General features: G+C 36.6%; 3 protein-coding genes across 10 annotated transcripts; 1 reads left to right on the top strand and 2 right to left on the bottom strand.

Moving 5' to 3' along the window:
- The first annotated feature begins 29 nt into the window (after positions 1-29).
- Positions 30-13,433, top strand: LOC103994524 (uncharacterized protein At4g18490). Of its 8 annotated transcripts, XR_001979513.2 has the most exons (19): positions 30-159; positions 295-441; positions 545-586; positions 2,110-2,209; positions 2,475-2,598; positions 2,700-2,876; positions 3,089-3,195; positions 3,280-3,688; positions 4,264-4,443; positions 4,531-4,633; positions 5,633-5,697; positions 6,469-6,615; positions 6,704-6,863; positions 8,489-8,550; positions 8,630-8,669; positions 8,796-8,966; positions 10,996-11,147; positions 12,562-12,895; positions 12,998-13,433. XR_001979513.2 is itself a non-coding variant. In XM_018830677.2 (18 exons), exons 4-18 carry the CDS (start codon positions 2,149-2,151, stop codon positions 12,608-12,610), a joined length of 2,007 nt encoding a protein of 668 aa, XP_018686222.2. In that variant the 5' UTR covers positions 30-159; positions 295-441; positions 545-586; positions 2,110-2,148; the 3' UTR covers positions 12,611-13,433. The 8 variants fall into 8 exon arrangements, 5 of the variants coding, with proteins under 5 accessions (XP_018686222.2, XP_065020527.1, XP_009413163.3 ...); XM_018830677.2 differs by having other exon boundaries at positions 12,562-13,433; XM_065164455.1 differs by lacking the exons at positions 12,562-12,895; positions 12,998-13,433 and having other exon boundaries at positions 295-414; positions 10,996-11,441.
- LOC135645765 (SKP1-like protein 1) lies at positions 11,677-18,036 on the bottom strand. Its single transcript, XM_065164458.1, has 2 exons — positions 17,584-18,036; positions 11,677-12,082 (listed from the first exon to the last, which is right to left on the bottom strand). The coding sequence occupies exons 1-2, from the start codon at positions 17,914-17,916 to the stop codon at positions 11,909-11,911; spliced, it is 507 nt and encodes a 168-aa protein (XP_065020530.1). The 5' UTR covers positions 17,917-18,036; the 3' UTR covers positions 11,677-11,908.
- Positions 18,037-19,038: 1,002 nt separating this feature from the next.
- Positions 19,039-21,421, bottom strand: LOC103994424 (uncharacterized). Its single transcript, XM_009414750.3, has 3 exons — positions 21,224-21,421; positions 19,944-20,372; positions 19,039-19,856 (listed from the first exon to the last, which is right to left on the bottom strand). Exons 1-3 carry the CDS (start codon positions 21,311-21,313, stop codon positions 19,173-19,175), a joined length of 1,203 nt encoding a protein of 400 aa, XP_009413025.2. The 5' UTR covers positions 21,314-21,421; the 3' UTR covers positions 19,039-19,172.
- Between the last annotated feature and the right edge of the window lie 2,042 nt (positions 21,422-23,463).

Here is a 23,463-nt window from a genome sequence, read left to right as displayed (position 1 = left end):
CCTAAGCAAGACACAGGTGATGTCCTCAACCGGTCTTTTTCCCGCCTTTCTCGTAACACATAAATAAGGTGAGAGTGCAGCGTGTTGGGCGAGCCAACAAACGAGATATCCGACTTCTTCGGCAGAGGAGGGTAAAGGGAGAACGACGCCATATCGCAGGTCCCTTGATCTCTCGCCCTCTCATTCGTTTGATCTGTGAATTTCCTTTCTTGCGATCGTTGGATCCATGAATTTGTTTCTCTGTCGGCGATCTTTGGTGGAGTACCGATCTTCTCTCTCTGTTGTTTTTACCAGGATCCCAGGTCCTTCGATCTCTCTCCTTCTAATTGGCTAGATCATGATGTAATGATCTCCTCTTCCTGTCGTCTTCACCAGGACTGGAGCGGAAAGAGAGAATGACGCCAAGATCCTAAGGTCCTTTGATCTCTCTCCTTCTCATCGGTGAGATCTAAGTATTTCCTGTGGTGGGATCATCGGATCCGTATTATTTCTCTTTTGGCGATCTTTGATAGAACACGATCTTCTTCCTCTGTTGTCTTACCAGGACAGGAGCATAAAGATAGGAGGTGGCACCACAAAGATCAAGGTCCTTTATCGCTCTCCCTCGCTAGTTAGATCTCTCGTTGTGGAACCCTACTTTCACAAGATCGTGATAACCCTAGGTTTCGTTCTCGAAATATCATAGAGGAAAATTCATGTTATGTTTTCCATCGGATGGACTTTTCCTTTTCTTTCTTCTCATTTATGATCTCGTATATAAATATAATAATTGGGGTTTGATTCTTCTTTTATATTCACTTAGCTATTGCATGATGTCCTAGATTTGTTTCGTTAGCTATCCGATGTTATATAAATGTTCTGACTCCGGAATTGGGTACAGTTTGTGGTGCTCTGTGTTAGGGATTATCGATTAACATGGATAATATGCTTAAATATTGCCCTAGATCCAGTTTTATTCATGGATTCCCTGCTGTTTATTGTGACTTCAATATGAAGTAAATGTCCATACTGAGAGCACTTATTCTACTTCAAAAATTATCAGAAAGTCTGACTGTTTGTATGGTCAGGCAATACAGTTATATGACCCAAATTGCTTTCTCCGTTTACATCTCATAATGTTGATTGTTGGCCTACAGACTATAGTACGTCTGGGTCATATCTCGATCCTTAATATTGCAATGTATCATCTAGTCTCTGCTACCACATTGTGAATTGATTATTTCTGCATTCTTTTTTCTTTTTTTTTTCCAAACTATTTCTGCATACTCATATGATCACATTTGCTTATGGAAACTTCTTGCTTATCTCTCCACACAGATGGTCTTGTAGGAGTTGTTTCTTGAAGTTTCCTTCACATTATTACAAATGCATGTTAAATTGGGAGTTTATTATTTCTTTTCTGCGGAATAGCTTTTGATGATCAAATTCCATTATTTAACAAACTTGGTATTATTTTAGCAATGTATTTAAGCAATTCAGAATAACAAGTAACAGTTCAAGGTCCATTTAAACTTCATTAGGAGAAGAAATTGTTTCTAATCCTCTTCAGTGTAGGGTATAACTTTAGGAGTTTATAAGCTTTGCTACTAGCCAAAAGTCAGTTTGAACTGCAGCCAAGAGTTTCAGGAGCTCAAGTTTGGGCTTCTATCAATAGTAGGTTATAGTATACATTGCATAACCTCATATAGGAAATTGTAGCTAAAGCTAGATATGTTTTCTTGTGTGTTATGTTATGAATTATTAATTATATGGCCTGAATGATTCAAGAATGCAGCAGATATTCTAATAATTTCTTTTGGTAAATAATATCAGGTTTAGTTCATGTATTGTCATATTATTATACTATCTATTTTCATTTTAAATGTTGATTAGTATTTCTTTGAATATCTAAAGAATTTTGTAAGTGACAATGCTGGACTGATGCTTGTGCTATCATGAAGCAAATAGATAGCAAATAAATGGTTATACAATCTAAAGTTATCTGCAAAAGCAGCATATTTGGTTCATAATTCATCATTGATCAACAACATATAAAAGTCGATAAACAATCTCTATTCCTATAGCTTTTATCTCTTTGATTGACTTCATTGGTTGACTTCCATTTTGTAGTTTCAATCTCACTACAGTCTGACCTGTTCAAGCAAAGAAATGGCAGAACAAGAGAGAGGTGCTCCTACTTCTGCTCCAAAAATGAAAAGTCCATCAATAGGTAGGTTTCTACTGATGCATGCTTGTATCTTCATTTTAGGCATTTTCTTGAAGTATATACTTTCTAGTTACAAAGTTTATTCACTGTGGACCTTCTTACGAATGAATTGACTGTGATCTGACAAATGGTGGAAATATTATTCAGAAAGTTATGCAGAAAACAAGGCTGTAATTTTACTGTTATTGGTCTATATTTCCTTGAATCTCTACCAATGGTGAATCAAGTTTTTGGCCTTTTAACTTGTCCACGTCTTGCTTTACTGCAGAAGAAGATTTTGAAAAGGATTTCCTCATCTCATGGAAATCATCAAAACCAGGAAAACAGGCGATGGATCTTGATGTGGAAACAGTCCCCCAAAATAGAAAAAGTTCCTTTAACTTTGACAAACTGTTAGGATATATTTTGCATAACTTTTTCACTTGTTCCTACATAATGTAATTCTCCACACAGCATTTGATAAAGTAGTGAACTTAATGCTAACTTTTTCCAGTGATGACTTTGATCTTGGTGGTGACTTTGGAAAGTTGTCATCTTTTGGAATGGATATCTCCGATCTGGACTTCTCTATTCCACTCAAGAAGACTGCAAATGCCAATGAACAAGAATCTCTCCCCAGAAAGCAAGACCTGAAGAAAGAGAAATTCTCCTTTGCATTTGATTTTAATGTGTATGTGTACAGGATGCCCGTATAATTTAAATTTGTTTTATAATCCATCTTTTGTATTTCATTTGTGAAATCCTTTGGTCAGGTACCTCTCTGATCATGTTACATATTTGATGCATCTGGGTCTTATTGTTTCTCATCATGATTTATTTTGACCAAGACAATTGGGATCTATAGCTTTTTCTATTGCCAAGTTGTTGTTTTTGTGGCTGTAGGTTGGATAAGTTTGATCTTGATACAAAATTGGTGAAAACTGCAACGGGTTCCAGTAAATGCATGGATGATGGCGGGCCTCATTGTTCTGATGAAATGCGTAAGCATGGTAAGCATTTTGATTTAAGAAACCATTTGGCTGTGAGTAACCACTCACTTGAAAGTCATGGGAATCAAATATTATCAAATACAGAAAGTTTATCCACTTCAACATCTGCTCATATGTTGGAGCCTGATGGACCATATCATGCTGTCATTAGACATGGTTCAGCACAAGAAGCACTTTGTCAAGGTCATAAAGAACTGCTCTGTCTGGATTCTGTAAAGAATGACACCTCCAAAGAAAAAGATAGTGGTGTGAGATTGCTTGCTGGTTTACAATCTGGTAACTCTAGTCCTGTAAAGTCGTCCAACTCGAGGTGCTGCCCACCAAATAATATCACAGGATCACAAGATTGCAGTAGCACACTTCAGAATCATGAGGTTGATGAACATGTTATAACTGAAGGAAGTAAACCCACAGATTATTCAATTCAAGTTGACAATGAAGCTTCACGAAATTCTGTCAAGGAGGTCACGAATAAACATTTTGATGCTTCTTGGTAAGGATGTTAGTTGACATCTATATTCTTTTAAATATTGATTTCCCTTTCTTTGATTGGCCTCTATGAATTTCTTGATGTAATTGACTTGTCAAGAGTAACAGCTGCTATTGTGCTAAATTAACATATCACCATTTACAAAATGATTGTAAGCTTGATTGTTGGACAAAGTTATAGTTAGGAAGTTATTGGCATTTATGTTCGGTATCCTTTGTCACTTATTTCACTGTGTCAAAAGCTTTTGTTGGAATTAGGATTTTGCATTTTGTACATCTGGCAGTTGGTGAGAAACTTACAGAAGAGGCAAATAGTACATGATTCCTGGTGATTATGAATATTTTGCATCAATCTTAATTCTTAATTTATTTGAGATTTTTTTTTCTAAATTGCTTGTCTATTCTATAACCTTAAACATATCCTTGTTTTCCTTCTACCTGGTGTAATTGTATCATCAGTGAGTTGTTTATATACATATTATACTAATTTGTAACTCCAATGAGTTCGGTTTTTTGAATTTTTGCTAGCTAAGTAGATGGTTTTTTGGCATGTTAATCATACCTCTTTTTCTTTTTCAGTTTTCAATTTCCCATTTCTAAGATTCCTGGTGGGGCTACTTCAATCATTAATGCAAAGAGTACCATGCCTAATCTTCTTTCAGCTGCATCTGTGAATAGGCCTGAGAACAGTTTTCTTGAAGTCCAGAACATATCGCAAAAGGATGATAAAAATCATCTACCTAACTCGATGACTTCAAGGTGGAATATCAGAATCCTTGCTTATGACTACTCTAGTATGTTTATTTGCAAGTTGTACAAAGTAATAACTGAACTAATCTATTCTAGGATTAAGGAAAACAGCAATATAGCAAACTCTTCATCTAATGGAGTCATAAATACAATTATAGTTTCGGAGAGAAACTTGACATTGAAGAGGAAGACTTCCAAGGTCCTTTCTTTGGCTTATTTTCAGATCCATGAATGGCAGATGAAACTTTTCTTCTCGACATCTGTTTTAATGACTGGATGTACTTGACAGTGTGAATCTAATGTATAGGCTGTCATGGCATAACTATACATCTAAAAAAAATCCCAATTTAAATTGATGTTAGTTTCTTGTCCTACTTTTATGAGTATAACCAGCATTTAGTATTGAAAAACTAGGAAAGGATTTCATAATCGGAAGGTCATGCTAGGCAGAAGCTTTAACAAATACATGAAATGACAAACAACTCTATAAATCAGATCAAATTATCAAAACATTGAGCAATAACTTGTAGGACCATGTCTGATATTTTGCATACTGAATATAAACTTTTTTTTTAAGACAAGATGATACAGTGCTCCAGTGAAACATATGGTTTGTAGGTTGTTTCTGTTAAACAACTTAATACACATAAAAAACCCAACGTTTTAAATGTCCCAATCTATTTGATTCATGAATTTCACTTAAATAATTACCTATTCTTTTTGTCAACTTGTGATATTATATTATTTCTATACTCGTTGCTTTAAATGCAAAGTTGCAGGTGCAACACTTCATTAGCAATATCTGCTGTTTCAAATATCCTAACTTCATATTTAGCTTGCTCTCTATGTTGCATATACAGCCTTTTATTAAAAGGTTAGAACAACTATGCTACATTTTTGAATTGGTGTTGATGATGGCATTTGATGCTTTTCAAGCAAGGCAGTAAGCTTACTTAGCGTTACAAAGCACCTGAAATATATGCCATGTTAAGTTTTAGCTTTCCTTTTAGTGTCATGTAACCTTGTTGAAGCAGGCTAGTTTGTTATATCATATTCTTCTTCGCTATTGTATGCAATTTATATCTTTCTGAAGTAGAATTATACTCTTGAAAGAAGCAAACACTGAGTTTCAGGCTTTTTGTTTTGTTTCTGTAATTTAAAATTTAAAATATAACCTCTATCATTTATATTCTTTCAGGAATCGTTGACAGATCCAAAGGCCTTCAGTACATTAAAACACATCAATTCTTCACCCAAGGGAAGGTTCACGGACAACACCAAACCTCATTTTGTTTCTTGTGTCTCTCTTTGTTTATCTAATTATGATAAATTAGCAGCAAAAGTTAATAGTTAGTTAACAGGATGGGATTCATATAGAGAAAGAGGCTCCATAAAGGATGATTAAGTAAAAAAACAAATATCTTGTCAACTAATTTTAAATTGATCCGAGGGAATAACACTGCTTGTTATTCTGAATGATCAATATGTTCCATAAATTGGTTGGTTTATTGCTTACATTAGGCTTTTTTTCCCCGTTCTTCTGCATACATGTATACAGGACATTGTTTACAGAGATGTTGTTTGTACATATATTATATTTATAACTTCACTATATTGTTCAGTAAGGTATGCAATTTCGTACCGTACCGGAGTTTCGACGTTCGCTCGGTACAGTACGAAACTGTATACCAAGCGGTATACTGTTCGGAATACTATATATATATTTATTTTTATTTTATTTTTTTTTCGTTTCGCTCGGTATCAGACAGTCCGTGTATTAGTAAGCTGACGGACTGGTACGTACCGCTTAGTTTAATCATTATTGTTCAATCATGACGGACTTACCGTACTGCTTAGTAAGCTGACGGACTGGACAGTCCGTGTATACGGGTGGTATTATTCGAAATTACATACCTTGTTGTTCAATCATTATTGTGGTTTTTTGTACATCAGATTATGATAACTTGTTTTGTTCCTGGGGCTGCAAACCTGTTCTTTTAGTTTCTAACTCTCAATTTTCATGTTCGCTGGCAGGGTTACTTCAACCGGTTCTGCAAAGATTATCATGCCCAATTTTCTTTCAACCGCATCTATGAGTAGCCCAAAGAACATTCCTTTTGAGGGCCAACATATATTTCAGAAGGATGGTAAAAAACATCTACCTGGCTTGATGACTTCAAGGTGGAGTATCAGGATCCCTTTCATATGACTAATCTAGTTAGTCTCTTTACATGTTTAGAAGTCACTTATCAACTGAACTAATCCCTAGAATGAGAAAAGAGAACAGCAGCATAGCAAATTTCTCAATGGGCAAAGGAAGAAACACAGTTGGAGGAACAGAGGGAAACTTAGCGTCCAACTTGGTCATCTCTCCTATGACAGACAAGCCTGTGTTGTTAAGCCCATCTCTGAAGATGAAGACTCTCAAGGTCCTTTCTTTTACTAAAAACTCTCATTAGTATCTAGATGCCATGAAACATAAATAGTACTGCTTTTTCCTTATTATCCTAGATCTCTTCATGAATGGATATGCTTGACATGTTGAGAAGCTTTTAATTCATCATTCTGATTTCTTACTTGAGGACAATTTTGGTGCAATTACAGCATCCTAATGAATCAAGAAGCTGGTTGTTTTTCCTACTACTATGAAGACAAGTAGCTTTTAGGACAAAATAATTAGGAAGAGTTACTACATTTTATGTCACGGTTCAATCTGATGGGATAAGCTTGAGCCCAATTTTAATACCCAGACCCTTATAAACTGATTTGAGTTTTCAGTCACTCTCATTGTGTTACTAAACTGATACAAGGATTAAAATTTCTCCCACTTAAAAAGATGACATCTTTGTTGAAACCAAAACATAGTCCAAAATTAAACTATACCATGGTGCACGTGAGACCCATGCTTAGTGGTGGCTTTGGCTCCACATCATGATGTGTCGCTAGTGTCATACATAGGTAGTCATTTTTTATTTGAACCACTCACAATGTACAATACTAGATCAGCTTTGATAGCAATGGAATGAACCATTGACTGAAAATACTGATGATAGTGTACTAATCAAATCCTTATAAGCTGGTTCAAGTTTTCTTAGTAACATAGACATTTAATGGCATACTACCATAAAAATTGGATTAAAGTTCCAATTTAGTAAATAAAATTTCTAATTTCTAGGATAATCTTGTGTATCTCCTACATATAAATATGTGATTAAGCCTTATGACTGAGATCTTTTTCTTTTTGTTCTAATGAAGCATTTTATGATGAATAATGGCGTGAACTAACTCATAAAGCCCAACACTTCAAACAAACATTGCCCCATATATTTATGAATTGTTTTTGTGACCAATGGATGACCTTCTGGAAGATCTTTCATGAATTCAACCTATCTTCCATTCGCATTTTCTTAATCTTTCCTTATTCGACCAGATCTTTCAAAAAAGAACCTGCTATTGTACCTTAGTTATTCTAAGTCTTGCATTTATAATGCATTTTTACAGATGAAACAATTTAGCCTTAAGTTTTGCTGTTGTTAAATTCTAACTTCAGTTTTTATTATTTGTGTTTTGCATATTTATATTTTTATCATTCAAATAGACACATGCTAAATATCTGAACTGGTGTCAAGCATGGGCAGTTGATGTTTCTTAAGCAAAACAATCAGTTTAATTATTATCTAAAGGCACTGTGAAGGCATGTTTTCTTTTTTTGTTTAATTTTCAAAATTAGAGCATTTTTATATTTCTTTTTAGTATTATGTTTCTCTAAATGATTGCACAGACATGATTTGTTCCTAGTTTCCCTTATCTTTACGTTGGTCTTATGTCAATAGCCTTCCCTAGTATGTGACTATCATGTGACCTCATTTTAGAAGCAGGCTATTTAAGAGATGATAATACATGCCATATTTCTGTCATATTTGGGGATCACGTGTTGTACTATTGTTCTCTTGAAACAATGATATGTTCTTTAAAGAAGATACTGTATTTGAAATTTTCTACTCATTTTCCCCCAATTTTGTAGTTGTAATATAGAACTTCCATCTTCCTTCAGGAGCCATTGACAGATCCAAAGGCCTTCAATACATCTAAACAAATTGGCTCTTCACCTGAAAGGTTTGTTGATGGCATTCTGTCTATTTGAATTATTGTCATCACCGAGTGTTTAATTTATGATAGCTGTCCTGATATGCAGGATATCATTAGTAATCTCCCCAGGATCTGACACTGAAATGGTACATATTAGGTTTTGCGAAGGGCTATCTTTTAGGATCCCATTTATCATACTTCTTTTTAGTTGAAAATATTTTTGGTGTATTTTATCATATAGTCATGTCTATTTTCCCAATTCTGATGCTTAGGTACAAAGGGAAGAAAATCCAGAAAGTTCTAGAAATGATGCTTCTTTTCAGAATCTATGTTCTCTAAATGGTGCTTCTGAGCTAGAAAACATGGACATTGAAGTGCCTGTACAAATAGAAGACCATGGAAATGTAGAGAAAGCTGAATCTTGTTCAAAGGAGCTAGATGATGTAAGTAACATTATTCCCTTGATGTTTGCTGAATGATTTCATATGAGTTATTATTAAATTGGTCATATGTGCTTATTAGTTCATCAGTATGCAACGTTAGTTGGTTTTGCCTTTTTCCTATTTCATTGTCGATAATTGAAAACTGCAAACTTATTTGACGCATGGCCTAATGTCTCATATTTTCTGTGGTAATATTGTTTGTGTGTTCATTTGTTCATTTATTATTTATTGCAATCTTATAGCGTTATCAATATTCATTCTTGGCTAGATGTTATGGTTACAAAATCCAATGTTTAGTATTTGCAAACAACTTGAGGAGCATTTTAGTACCTGTAAAAAGAGTTCTGAAGCTTAAACTCTAAGGTCTTCAAAATAAAACGGAGGACCCAATATTAAAACGAAAAAAGAGGAAAAAGGTTAATGTTTCAAATAGATGTTTCTAGTTCTAAGTTGGATTAAGACAAGGAAAACATGTGTGGAAGTATCAATAAACATTCTTAAAGATTGTTTTTTTTTTCCCACAGGAAAATTGATTGGTTACTTCAAGGGATTTGGTAAGAAAATGAAAATTATCTGGCAAATAAATATTGAATGCCAATTTTCGTGTTGATCTTTTTTATGGAAGAAGGCCTACGTCAGTCAATGGCATGGGAAACATGTGATGGCCTCGTTAGTCTTACAAGTGTGTGGCAGGTAGGTTAGTTTATAAGACTTTGGGGCGTATAATAGTAGCTTATGCATTTAGAGGCACATGGTTTATAAGAAGCTCATTATATACAAGATATTGGACCATATCTATAGCATTCGAGCTATGCTGAAAAATGATACTATGCAGTGAATTGTTTTACGTTTTTCACATCATATTTGTTAGAGTCAAAAATCTTTAAATGAGTTAATAGGACCTCATATTTATTGGCCAAGAAACCAAAGTATCCAGGCAACAACATATTGACACTTCTAATCTATTAGTTGCCTGAGTGTTGCAGTGTCTATTTTTTTTTAGTAAAGGGTAAGTGATAAAGGTGGGATTCAAATCCAAATGCTTGTGATAAACTACCAAAGTCTTTACCAACTAGATTAGCTAACACCTTTGTTACAGTGTCTTATTATTATATAATAAATTAAAAAAAATATTATTTGCTCAAATAAAGAAAGATTGAAAACATATAACGACCTGTGTTACATATTTGGATTGGAAGGGATAAAGCAGATATCTTGGTAAATTTAAATTAATGATAAAATTTATAGGAAAGAATAGTTATAGAAATTGCAATCAAAGTCATGATGAGACTCGGACACTATGTTGTGAGCCACTATTGAGAGAATTGGTAAAACATAGTATGCAAAACAACTATCATGAAGGACCTGGGTAGAAGCATTGAGGATCTGAAGAAGCCTTGCATTGTAAACCTTCCGGTGAGGTCCGGGAAGATTTTATATTGTTTGTTTCCTTATGTATTTATGCAATTGTCAAAGATCAGTTGAATTGATGAAATACTACTCATCATCCTTAGGATTCTTTTCTAAATAAGAAAGGGCAGATCAAGGCTCCCTCTAATAGAGGCTCTTTTCATGACTTGGAGCTCTAGTCCCCCAGGTTAAGAAATGAGCAATGGTCCTCTTGTATTCTCTTTCTAAATAACTTCAATCCAATTTTTATTACAGAAGTTATTTAGAAATTGGATTAGTACTATATCTAATTATTTAGAAGTTGAAGTTATTTAGAAATAACAGCAATTTATATTACAGAATTCTATATCTGAAAATAATTTAGGATCATATAAGCCACGATTTCTTTACTTATTTAGCTAGTTAGACCCTGCAATTAAAATGTTTTCTGATGAGATAAATTAACTCTGAAACTCCAACATCATGTCAATCATTGAGGTTCATTCTGATGAACTAAAGTGAGATAAGCATTTGGACAGTGAGTACGTTGCCGGAAGTTGAAGCAAAAGATAGTTGTATGCGAAAAATGCGTATGTCATTATTCCCCAAGATATAATTGCTCATTGGATGGTCATTGCAGCTATGCAACATGCTCAAAAAGAAACATGACGAAGCGAAGGAGTTAATGGTTCGTGCTGTCGTCATCAACAACAAACTGCTGATGCTGAACCATCCCATGATCGAGGAGAAGATATCCTTCTGTCTCTATGATCTCTTCTTTCTCGTTCCCAGGTACGCCTCTATGTTTATCTGGACTCTTTTCCTTGACCGTCAAAACATTCGTGCGCTCCAGAGGCTTGCTACCAGTTTACAGTCCAAAGATCACTGGAAAACATGATATCCTATCATCGACAAGCAAACCATCACTAGTCTCTATAAATATCACTTTCAACGTCTTCATTTCCGGTACTTGGTCCGGATGAAGTTGCATTTTTTCATAACCCTAGGTAAAGATCAATTTGTAATGGCACTCGGACACTTACCCTAGGAAAAGCAAATTGTTCATGGTTTGGATTTGATGTCCTATCGTGATTGATCTGTCGCTGGCATTTACATCATTGGGGAAAACGTACAAGATTTTTTCTTTTTTGGACCAAATTTAATTTTTGTCGTATACTATGCTCGTAAACTAGCGAATCAGATATCCAGCCAGCTGGTTGCCTGGTTCGTTGGTTTGGTGTGAGTCATCTTCGCGAAGTAGTCCGTTAATTTTTTTTTACTTTTTCCATGCACTAAGACTCATGTTGATGGAAGACCAGAATTAATGAAAGCTGATAAATTATCATCAGCCCCTTAGTACGATGTCTTTGTTCTATCCTCATCCGACACCACAACAGACACCAACTATTTAATACAGCCAAATTATCAATGACATATCAACATCCCCAAGTAAAAAAGTTTGGTCCAACAGAAATAGGTCCGCAACACACAACCCGTTGACTAAACCGTGAAATAGCTGTTCAGTTAAGGAACTTGCAATTAAGCGCTGCTCCTCACTCAAAGGCCCATTGGTTTTCTCTCCGGATCTCTTCCTCCTCTTCAGGTGTGAAGTCATTCTTGATATTGAAGGTCTTGCGAATCTCCTCTGGAGTTTTGCCCTTTATCATGTCAGCCACAGTTTGGCAAGTCAAGTCTAGCAAAGATTTGATGTTGAGATAGTTTGCAGCCTGTAGATTCCAGAACAGAAATATAATCAGCCATGTCAGTATGCAAAACCTGAAAACTTAAGCCGCAAAAAGGTGTCATGGCATCTATATCTGACAAAAGACTGACAAACAACAAAGGCAAAAATAACAGTGTGGTGTGAACTCAATGATTTTCACTAACTACAGCTCAAAGGTTGACCATGATTTTTTTATATGAAAAATTCTACCACCACATCCAATGACATACATTCATCGACATACAATCAAGCAGTCATTTATGAAACAATCATGATCCTCTGAACTTATGGCTTGCTATTGAACATAGAGAGTGCTCCCACATCATTGCCAGCTACAAGAAATCACCTTCTGCCACTCCCACATCATTTGGTACATTGTGCCACAATTTTCAACCATTCATCTCTATTTTAGATATTTGAATACTAGATCTCAGAGAAACTAAATTAGTTAGCAGGTGAATCATAACATCCATGTGATAACAGGTGCAATTATAACTGGGTGGCTCACCACCTCGAGAAACCCACAACATGAAGTGAAGATGAATTGGTCTTCCCCTAGCAATCCACCCAAAGAAAAGTGACAATCTAGAATTCGCTTATATGATGGAGTGCTCAGAATTGATATATCTTCAGGTTTCAGTGATGGCATTCGGATTTGGAAGTACCACCAAATCTGCAGCTCTATTCTTGCAATCTCTACACTTTCATTCTTTAGAGAAGTGGGATGCACAACATTGTTTGTGGAAATTTCCAATCATGCCCAGTATAAAGCTATTCTGCTGGTAGCTTCTGCATCACTGCTCCCAAACTCTAATAGGTCAGTACATCATTGTATGTGTGTTTCTAATGTCCGTTCTTTCTGTATCAACTGTAGTGAGTCCACTGACCATATCTTCTGATATTTCTTCGGTATCAACAGTTGGCAACTTTGAGAGTATAGGCTAGGTATCAAATTTAAATTTCTTGCTAACTAGAAGGATTGGGGCCTGGCTCATAGAACGAGATGGTGAGTCACTTTTTATGTATGCTGCTTGGAAGGCTGTTATTGATACATCTTTCGGATGCTATGAAAGCCCGAAACAAAGGTTTATTCAAAGGCTCCTGTTGTTCTCCTGGTATTGGCAAAGTTGCTCTCCTACAGGCTATGTTGATAAACCCTTCCTCTGAGGGACCCCCTGAGAAAGACATTTCAATGTGAAATGAGAGAGACAATACTAGGCTAGGACAAACTAAATTGTGATGGAATGTCGGATCTTGTAACTGATGGAGGTATAGGTTTTGTACTGCAAGGGACTAATGGAAACTGTATTTGTATGTGGCAATTACCTAAAAAAGAGGGATAGCTTCTACTTTGATGTGGCTGCTGTTCTTGAAGACTTGAAACTGGCACTTGAGGAGCAGGTGCCAATGTTTAAGTAGATTCTAATTCTACAAATACGATTGAATTACTGACCAGAAGAAACTATTCTCTTTGGAGGATCAAGAATGTCATTTGGAATATTTGTCTCCTGGACAAGTTCAAAGACTGTAATATGTCCCATGTATTCTGAGAAGAAAGCAGATCTGCCAATTTTGCTGTTTGAGTAAAAAAGAAAATGAAGACCTGCCTCCAAAAGACTACCGCTTCTGGTTCAATTTCATCATAAGGCTACCAATGACCAGTGCATAAATTTGTGAGGTATGTGAAGACTCAATTCGGATGCCCTAAGAACACACTTAAAATAAACCCGTTCCATCTGGGGAGAATTAAATCAAAATCATAAAAAAAGAAACTGGGCTACTCAATCAAAGCCTGAAACAGTTTTTTTTTTTTTGCCAGCCAAGTCAATAGAGTTCCTTTTTCCCTTTTAATTAATCCCAACTTGTACCCTTTTTTAGTTGATACCAAGTCCTCAACTCTTGTCAATAACACTCCCTTCCCAAATTAACAGATCCCTTTCCTAATCTATCTTTCTAAATTTTCCATGATTAACTTTCCTCATCCTTTATGGACTGGTTTGATTTACCATGACACACCTCATGAGTCTAATGATGGCCTGATACATAAGTCTTAGCATGGGAACTTTCTGGCTGCCACACACCAACAACAACATGATATATAAACACACTCAAACATGCCAACATTCTCTGTCCTGAAACCATATAACATGCTGACCAGAAAGGATCATTATGAACCCTACCAACATATTAGGCAATGAATTCCTTTGCCAAATCACCCTATTTCATCTCCTAAGTTAGCATCTATTTAGTGCTCTGACCAGGTCTCCCCATCTAATGCTCTAACCCTTTTAAATATTTACAACTTGATACTATCACATCTCTTTCACCAGCTGATCTATCATAAAACATGAGTAATGGAAGAATACTCTTAACTTTGCCTTGACCTTGCATCAAGATAAAAAATCATAATACAGAGATTTTCACCACAGCATATTGAATTCAAATTTATTATATTTATATTTTCCTGTTTCATTTATGCAATAATAGCGTCAAGGATAACAGATAAATGCAGAAGTAAAAAAAGAAAGGAGAAGCACAAATCAAGATTATAGAAAAATAAATATTGGAGAAAAAGATAATAATAACAACAAATTGACAAAGACAGGTGAACACAAGAACCACAAATCAGATCAACATAGGAATTCCATTCACTAGGAATCAGTGGTCAAAAGCAATATACTGTGTAGTGTGTACAAAAAGCCATATACTGATATCATATATATTTTTGTTCCAATTTTTCAAAGTCAAAAGATGAATAATCTTCTATAAGTCATTGGATATATATCAACAGATCCAGTTATAACAAATTATTTGAGGATTCAATCACATATAACGGCTCTTGTCCAATTCCAGTAGATAGCTCGAGTGGAGAATCTTGAGGAAGAGAACGAAGCATAAAGAATTAATGCAATAAAAAACCATTCACGCATGACCCAATTCACATACCTTTTTTGGTCCAAGAACTGAAGTATACACCATCCCAGTGATTTAAAAAGCGCTAGGCGCCAAGGTCCAAAAACGCCCGAGGCGCTAGGCGCTCGCCCAGACGCTCGCCCGAGCGAAGCGAGACGCTAAAATATAAAAATATATAATATAATTAATAAATATAATTATTTAAAATTTTAAATAAAAATATGCTATTAAATTTAAAAAAATCTAAGATATAAAATTAACAGTATTAAGAAACCTAGCAATAATTTCAAATAAATAAAAATTAATAGTATTAAAATCAAAATAATATATTATTAATCTATTAACAGTATTAAAAATTAATTATTTTAAATAAACTTAATAATATTAACAGTATACAATATACGTATACTGTTAAAAGGAAGTGTAAAGGGGTGCTGAGCTTGCTGACTGAGAAAAGAGGAAGCGGCAGCGACGAGCGGCGGCAGCGGCAACGACGAGCGGCGAGCAGTGGGAGGCGCGAGCGGCGCGAGCGGCGACAGCGGCGAGCAACGGGAGGTGCGAGCGGCGACAGCGGCAGCGTTTGCGAGCAACGACAGCGACAGAGTTTGCGAGCAGGGACAGCGGCGAGCAGCGGGATCGGGATCGGGAGTAGCGAGGGTTAGGGTTGGGTTGTCACTTATATCGGTTTTAGTTGGTTCGATTGAACCAACTAACCATCGGAGACCGAACCAGGACCGAACCAAACCTAAAATCCTGGTTCGGTCGCCTTGGTTAACCCAGGCGCTCGCCCGAAGTGCCAAACGCCTGGGCTCGGGCGAGCGCCCAGGCGGCGCCTGTTTGAAGCGCGTCGCCTGGTAGATTAGCGAGGCGCTCGGGCCTCGCCTCGCCTCGCCCGAGCGCATAGGCGAGCGCCCGAGCGCCTTTTTAAATCGCTGCACCATCCACACCATCCAAACCACAAAGAATCATGATCCATGTTTATGCTTGAAGACAAGAAGAAAAGGAAAAACATGTGGTTCACGTGGACGCTGCCCTTTTGGAACCGGAGATGGGCGGAGATGGAGGACAGGAAAAGGAAGAAGAAAAATGAAAACAATGGATAGGTGACAGGAGGAAAGGGGAGCATACCTGATTGCATATTCATGCACCACCGCAACTCAAGTTCACTGGATAGGTGACAGGAGGAAAGGGGAGCATACCTGATTGCATATTCATGCACCACCGCAACTCAAGTTCACCGTGTGTGTGTGTGTGTGTGTGTGTGTGTGTGTGTGTGTGTGTGTGTGTGAGAGAGAGAGAGAGAGAGAGAGAGAGAAGAAGGGGGATTTACATCAAGTGCCCAGCTTACAGGATTTCAACTTTACGACATGAAATTTTAAAAGAATAAAGGAAAAAGGGGGAAAATGAGAGGAAATTTCAGCAAAGATTTTTTTTCTTGAATTATTTTGAAATTTATTTTTGATATTGATACAGGAATAACAATACACAAAGTCATTCAATATACATAAATATACACAAAGAATGATCCATCCAACGACAACCTGTAGCTGTGTTGAGAAAAGTCAGACCTTAAAAATCAAATGGGATCTAGAGTTGAAATATTTGGTTTGGGCTTAGCTTTTCGTCCATATATTATATCGTCAAATTTTCTAGGTGTTTTTGGTGTTCTTTTAAAGGTTCAAAAATTGTTGAGATTTGAATCTTTTTTTTTAAACTCAGTTATATATTCATCTTAATTTGAAAGAACTGAATCAAGACTATGGATATCTAATAAAGCAAGTGGCTACAATATACATTCAGTGTCTATTTTCAACTATCCTATTCTATCTAAGTACCTAAAACGCTCAAGATCCTTATCGAATCTGATTTAGTAGAGATCCGATGCTGGCAGTTGGTTTCCTTCATGTAGTCCCATAAGTCAACTAATGGCCCAATCATACATATATCCGATGAGGCCAGAAATGCATTACTCCAGAAGCACTACATGTTATTTCCAAGTCCAAATAGATCTTGCGCAAATGGAGATCGGAGCCAATGCTATCGGTGTAGAACTCACGTAGTTGCTACTTCACCGTGGCAGAAATTACGGATTCAAGTTGTCGACAGGAATTGTATGTGGTAAATTGGGTTGGCTGCCCAAAGCGGCGATCAGCTGCCAAAATTATAGGCTTGTTTATGTCGAGATATGGGGATCAGCATACACCCTCAGGAGTCTAAGGTAAAAATCAAACCTCTCGTTTGCTTAACTACTTTGAGCCCCGATCTGAAATACCACAGAGAGCAACACATCCTGGATTCTCATGGATCAATCATCACACTAGCAGCTAATTACCCAACATCGATGTAGGCAGCAAGTCGACACAGAGTAGTCATTAACCCTACCCTACTCCTGGTAAAAATCCGTTGAGATCAAAGATTTAGGGCTTCATCAAATGATCCATATGGCTCAAAATCAGGCAACACAAGTAACAAGGAGCACACTCTAATGCAGAATCCATAAGGATAACGTGTCGAACTTCGAAAAATCGGCATAGATAATCGCAACTGAGGTGCAGACTCAAAAATTGAAAGGGCAAAGGGAGAGGATCAAACCAGAATGAGATCGAAGAGGGTGGCCTGGTCGACCTTGACGAAGTCGGCGTCCCACGCCTTGAGGTCGTCGTCCGCGACGCTTCCGGTGGCGCCGTCCTCGCCGGACTTGGAGGAGGCGTCGACGTGCTTGTTGCAGTACTCGATGACCTTCGCGAGGATCCTGGAAGTGACGTTGGGAAGGGGGATACCGCTCTCGGCGCAGCCGTCCTCGATCATGTGGCGAATGGTCTGCGACTCCATGGCCGCCGCCTCCGCCACCTCGAACTCCTCCCCGTCCGAGCTTTTCAGCGTCACCTTCCTCTTCTCCCCGTCCGCCGCTACAGCCGACGCCATCGGATCGGATCGCTCGCTGCGCTGGAGATCTCCGCTGACTTCGGCCCGGAGAGTCGCAAGTCTCCGCTGCTACCGATTTCCGTCAACTCTCAAAGAAAGGCGTCGATGATGAAACCCACCAAAAGAAAAGTCCACGTGGGAACTCGAAAATGTTTGGAATCCTCTAGACAACTTCCTGGGCCCCACAGATCATTTAATCAAATATTATTATTCTAATCGAAGAGATAAATCTGTAATTTGGTCGCCAAATCGGTTCAACGAAATTGATGTGACAACGTGACATATTTTTGGAGTATTATCTATATCGTGAGTAATATCATTGAGCATTCAAAATATGAATTTTAAGGAAAATTTTTACTTCGATTGAAAACGAAAGGTACTACTTGTATCTCATTTTCCTATAAAAGATTATGTACAGATTTGTCTAATAATTTAACTTGACAAAATTGACCTAACCTAATTTAATTTTCATGTTGTCTGGAGAAAGATTATCAAAGTATTCAAAAATTAAAAGTAAAAAAAAATTAAAGATAAAAAAATGTTTATTTATTACCCGTGTCTCTTGTCGATTAAACTTAAAGACTCGGATCTGTACAACAAAAGCCCTTTGTGATCAAATTATTCAAGTCCTTCAGTTTTATATGGCGAAACCTTTGTATCAATTCATACCCTTTAGATGTTACATTAATAAAACATATTTAGTAGATTTTTTTATCATATCTCATAATGATATGATCTGTCCGAAAATAATAGGTTGACAAAGATTTTAATAAGCATGTCTCGATCTTATTGTGTTAATCGTAGATTGCATCTTAAACCATGATTTCAATGATAATAATTCGAAACATAAAAAAGTTCGATCATGGAGTAATTACAAGAATATCTTGCTTGCGATCGGTTCTTCCTTCTATAAACTATAAAAAATTATGCTCCTTAGACTACATTTTTCTTTCTCATTATTCGACCGAGATGAGATGATGGACAGCAATTTTACAAAAGCACTGCAATGAACCTCCAAAATATTGCGACAATAATAACACACAAATCAAGATTTCAAATATCAGTTGAACTCCTCACAATATATTTTGGATAATATCTCAAAATCGATATCAGAGTGCGATTTTAAACAATGTAATCAATCATACAGCTCGAATGCGAGATGAAGAAACTGCAGCAGTGGAACGAACTTCTTTGCAAAGTTGGTGCCACCATAACTGCAACAACATCAACTACAGCGACGAGAACTTTGGAAATGATTACAAAGACCAGCTTGATTGACATATGAATGCAGGAGTTCTAGTTCCCCCTTCAATCACATATACTAGGCCAGGTTGCAACACAAAATTTCCACCAAGACAGAACATGAGAAACCCTTCCATATGAAGGGTCAACTGCTCATTACTCGTTCCTCTCAGTTTCACACCCCATCCTAGCTCACCAGAAGGGGTATTAGATAAAGACAAACCCAACTTCGGTGAACCTGGGCTAGATTTCTGCAACTCCAACCAAAATCCTAATTTGTTACTACCGTCGACCTCCGAATCCAACATTATAGCGATCGACCCAGCAGCAGAGTTAGCTAAGTCGCCGTCTGCTGGTTCTGTCACAGCAATAGCATGAGATGCTTCGGCTCCTGTATGTTGTTTCAAATTGCTCAGTGGTATAGTAAGCGTACCAAGTTTGATAAACCCAGATGCAGGTTTTTGCCAGGCACCAGAGAGATTTACTTTTACTCGTTCAAAAAGTTGGTAAGAAACTTGCCCAAATGTGGTCAAGCAACTGCTCTGACCAGTGCCATCACGTTGCATTCCGATCCCAGAAACCAACTCGGCTAAAGAACCTGCTATCTTTGTTCCTTTAAGCACTATGCCAGCAGCACAACCATGATTCTGGTTAAACAAAGGTGGCCCAGATGGAATGAACCCATTAAGACACTGCTCCTGTGTGAAAATAAAACTCATGTATGTTAGCACTGATATATGTGAACTCTTTTAGATCAATCTAAACATTTCAGGAGGTGTTGTTACCTGCATACTACTAGGACTGATGGTAAAGTCGTTGCATTCGACGCCTAAGGCTATCGTGGCTGAAGAAAATTTATTGATGTGCGCCGAGTACATCAATCTTTCTAGTGATAGAGGATGCTCTCGGCTGGTCACAAACTCTGCGACAAGATCATTTTTCTGCCCGACAACCTTCTCAAACATGAATCTTGAATGGATGCCCGTCTTGACTCCTGCTCCATGTAGAACACCACAGGACTGCCGGAAATCATTTTTTCCAAACAACAAAAATCCAACCACATTGATTATTCCCTTCATCTGTATACTGACTTCATGGAATGGCCTTTTTTTGCCAAGTTTAAAGGCAAGCAAGTGTTCAACTTTATCCTGCCTCTCCATTAGCTTCACTAATTCAGAATGTGCTTCTTGTCGTAAACTTTTCACTATTTCAACCTACAAAAGTAAACAAAATTAAACATAATAACAGCAGTCAGACTGAGGAGTTTTAAATACATCCAAAGTGATGAATACTTAGACAAATAGCAAAAGTTCGAATATGCCAAAGACAATTAATTAGCAGAGATGAGTAGACCCAATAAACCCTTTAACTTATGAAATCTACAAGAAAAAAGATGTAAGACCTTTATGTGTATCAATTCAAGAAATCACTGACTTTCCTGCTTCACAGTTACAGAGATGCTCCAATGTGTAATTTCTTAGAGCTACTACTAAATAAATAAAAATAAAAATAAAATCTTCATGTATCAAGTAGATATATTAACTCACTCAAATAGAAAAAAGGGATCTGACTATAATGTCATTTGGTCTCTCTTTTTCAAACAATTAATATGGTAGATCCTTCTCACAAATGCCTGATCACCTCGGAACTAATGGATGCTTGCAACAGTTAGACCTGGCAATTTCTCCTACAATGAACGGGCAGTAGATTTATCTACACATGAAGAATCAAAAAATGAGAACAAAAGAGGAATGAAAAATGACTTCAGAAGACGATAAAAGAAAAGGGCATTTCCAACATTATTCGCTCAAGGGCAGGCCCGGTGCTTGATACACTGCAAGGACCGAAGAGAGTAACCCTACCTTACAAGCAAAACAGCTCAAGATCGCAATGATACAACTGTACCAATGCGCCGCAAGCTCGATCGACATAAAGCTACCAGATTAGCACAACTAAGCTTCCACAAATTCGACAACAATACCATGCATCGATCCAAAGAACGGGATTATTTGTTTGATGCGATGACAGGAAACCAACCAAAACCGAAGGAGAAGCAGTAAATTACAGGATTTTGCCTGAGCGAATTCGAGCGCGTGGTGAAAGCCGCCTTCCCGAACCGTTTGATCTTGTCTGCGACGAAAGACAAGGGTTCCATTTCGGCACCAACAAGCGGATCGAAACGGACAAAAGAGGAGGGCAAGTGTTTGTTCCTTTGTTTCCGCCTCAGACGCAAAATGGCGGCATGTAGTGTGTTTGGGGTTGAAGCCCGTTCATCGTCTTTGCCTCCTTTATTCTTTGGTTTCTTTGGCCTTTAATTCGTCTTTTCTTTTCTTTTCTTTTCTTTTCTTTTCTTTTCTTTTCTTTTATTTTTCTTTTATCTTTATTCTGCCGAATTTTGACAGCCTTGCTGCCAATGAACTCGGGGCAGTGTTCCTTTTCCATGTCTTGGACTTTGTGAACATTATTTGTCCCAATCCCCAAACTTCTTGTTCATTCATGAAAGAATGTGAAGAAAGAAAAAAAAAAAAAAAGGTGTGAGTGGATTTTTTTATTTTATTTTAACCATTCTAATTTGAACATGGGGTGATTCTTATAAAAAGTCTCCTTTTTTTTTTTTTTTTAGACATCTCCTATTTTTATTTTTCATAGTCGGTGTTAATTTTTTTTAAATTTCATAATATCTCTCATCGTCTTTTTCACATCGGTCGTTGGGTCCTCCCCATATATCGTAGTCGTCAATCTTGACGCTTTCACCTGACTTTCAGGTAATATGAGAGGTAAAAGTGATAGAAGAGAGGAAGAAGTAAGGGAGCACGTAGGGCAATGTAGGCATAATAGACATCACACACAAGATTAGTAACACCAGGCCCACATGAGTTGTGTAGAGGGTGTCATGGGCGACCTCGAGGGTGGTGTAGAAGGCAATTGAGGCAAAGGGTATACCAGTTCGAGAAATTGGGAGAGAAAGGGATGGCAAGAGTTTAGAGGGTACGAAGGTTGGGGGGAATGGAGAAGGAGAGTGTAATCACCAATCATTTTCTCTCTTAACATAAATTAATCATTAACGCTTTCACCCGACTTTCGGGTAATACGGGAGGTAAAAGTGATAGAAGAGAGAAAGAAGTAAGGGAGCACGTAGGGCAATATAGGCATAATAGATGTCACACACAAGATTAGAAACACCAAGGCCACATGAGTGGTGTAGAGGGTGCTATGGGCGACCTCGAGAGTGGTGTAGGAGGCAACTGAGACAGAGGGTATACTAGTTCGAGAAATCGGGAGAGAAAGGGATGGTAAGAGTTCAGAGAATATGAAGGTTGAGGGGAATAGAGAGGGAGAGTTTAATCACCAATCATTTTCTCTCTTAACATAAATTAATCGCGGTAAATAATATATTATTTTTTTAAAATTATTATTATTTATTTGTGTACTATGGTTAAAGAAATGATTAAAATTAATTTTCTTAATCATATGGACAAGTTAGAAATTTTGTCAATCAATTAAATTATTAATTAATTTATTTCCCAATGAGTAATATAATTTTTGGGAAGTAAATATTTTATATTTTATTTTATATGTGAACTATAATAAATGAATATTATATTTCTATATTTACGTGTGAAAATAAAATAAATAATTAATTAATTAAAATTAAAAATTAAATTATTTCTTGCCTTTCAAAGAAAGCTCATATTCTTCTATAGAAAGGAGGCTCTTCCTTTCCTTCCTCATTCCTCGTGCCGCTAGGATCCTCTATTCTTTTCTAATTAGTTTTAATTCATATTATAAAATACTTGATATTATTATTGTTATAATTTTACAATACATAATAATATTTTAATTTTAAAATTTTATGATTAATAAATAATGATAATTGATTTATGATATTAGTATAATTATATATCTTATAATGGTATCTTAAGTTTAAGTGAATTTCAATATTGATTTGATTGTTACAATTTTTATTTTTAGATTAAAATAATAGTTCTAATTTATTTAATTGTATATATCTATATTTTAAGAATTATGTGTTAATTTTTATAATTTAATTACTTTTATATTTAAGATCATGAATTTAAATTTAAATTTAAATTATTATTTAATAATTTAAAAATATTTAAATCTAATTTGAGAATAGGAGTCTAATTTGGATTTGACTTGAGATAGGTTAATCTATTGGATCGAGTCGACCAAACCCTTATGATCATATACGATCGATCATTACAACCTAACTCATGTGGCAATATACAACCCAACCTGTGTGGCCAAGCATGATCCAACTCATATTGTCAAGTACAACCTAGT

The sequence above is a fragment of the Musa acuminata genome, chromosome BXJ3-8 (genome assembly GCF_036884655.1).
Source record: "Musa acuminata AAA Group cultivar baxijiao chromosome BXJ3-8, Cavendish_Baxijiao_AAA, whole genome shotgun sequence".
Lineage (NCBI taxonomy): Eukaryota > Viridiplantae > Streptophyta > Magnoliopsida > Zingiberales > Musaceae > Musa > Musa acuminata.
The sequence above is the reverse complement of the archived record's forward strand: the minus strand, read 5'-3'. Positions and strand labels throughout refer to the sequence as shown.

Coding starts and splice junctions, on each gene's coding strand:
- LOC103994524 (XM_065164455.1), top strand. CDS start 2,149: ATGGCAGAACAAGAGAGAGGTGCTCCTACTTCTGCTCCAAAAATGAAA. Junction 4,444..4,530: donor CCTAACTCGATGACTTCAAG/GTGGAATATCAG, acceptor AATCTATTCTAG/GATTAAGGAAAACAGCAATA. Junction 8,670..8,795: donor CAGGATCTGACACTGAAATG/GTACATATTAGG, acceptor TCTGATGCTTAG/GTACAAAGGGAAGAAAATCC.
- LOC103994424 (XM_009414750.3), bottom strand. CDS start 21,313: ATGGAACCCTTGTCTTTCGTCGCAGACAAGATCAAACGGTTCGGGAAG. Junction 20,373..21,223: donor ATTCGCTCAGGCAAAATCCT/GTAATTTACTGC, acceptor TTACTTTTGTAG/GTTGAAATAGTGAAAAGTTT. Junction 19,857..19,943: donor TCAGTCCTAGTAGTATGCAG/GTAACAACACCT, acceptor ATTTTCACACAG/GAGCAGTGTCTTAATGGGTT.
- LOC135645765 (XM_065164458.1), bottom strand. CDS start 17,916: ATGGCGTCGGCTGTAGCGGCGGACGGGGAGAAGAGGAAGGTGACGCTG. Junction 12,083..17,583: donor CCCTCTTCGATCTCATTCTG/GTTTGATCCTCT, acceptor TGGAATCTACAG/GCTGCAAACTATCTCAACAT.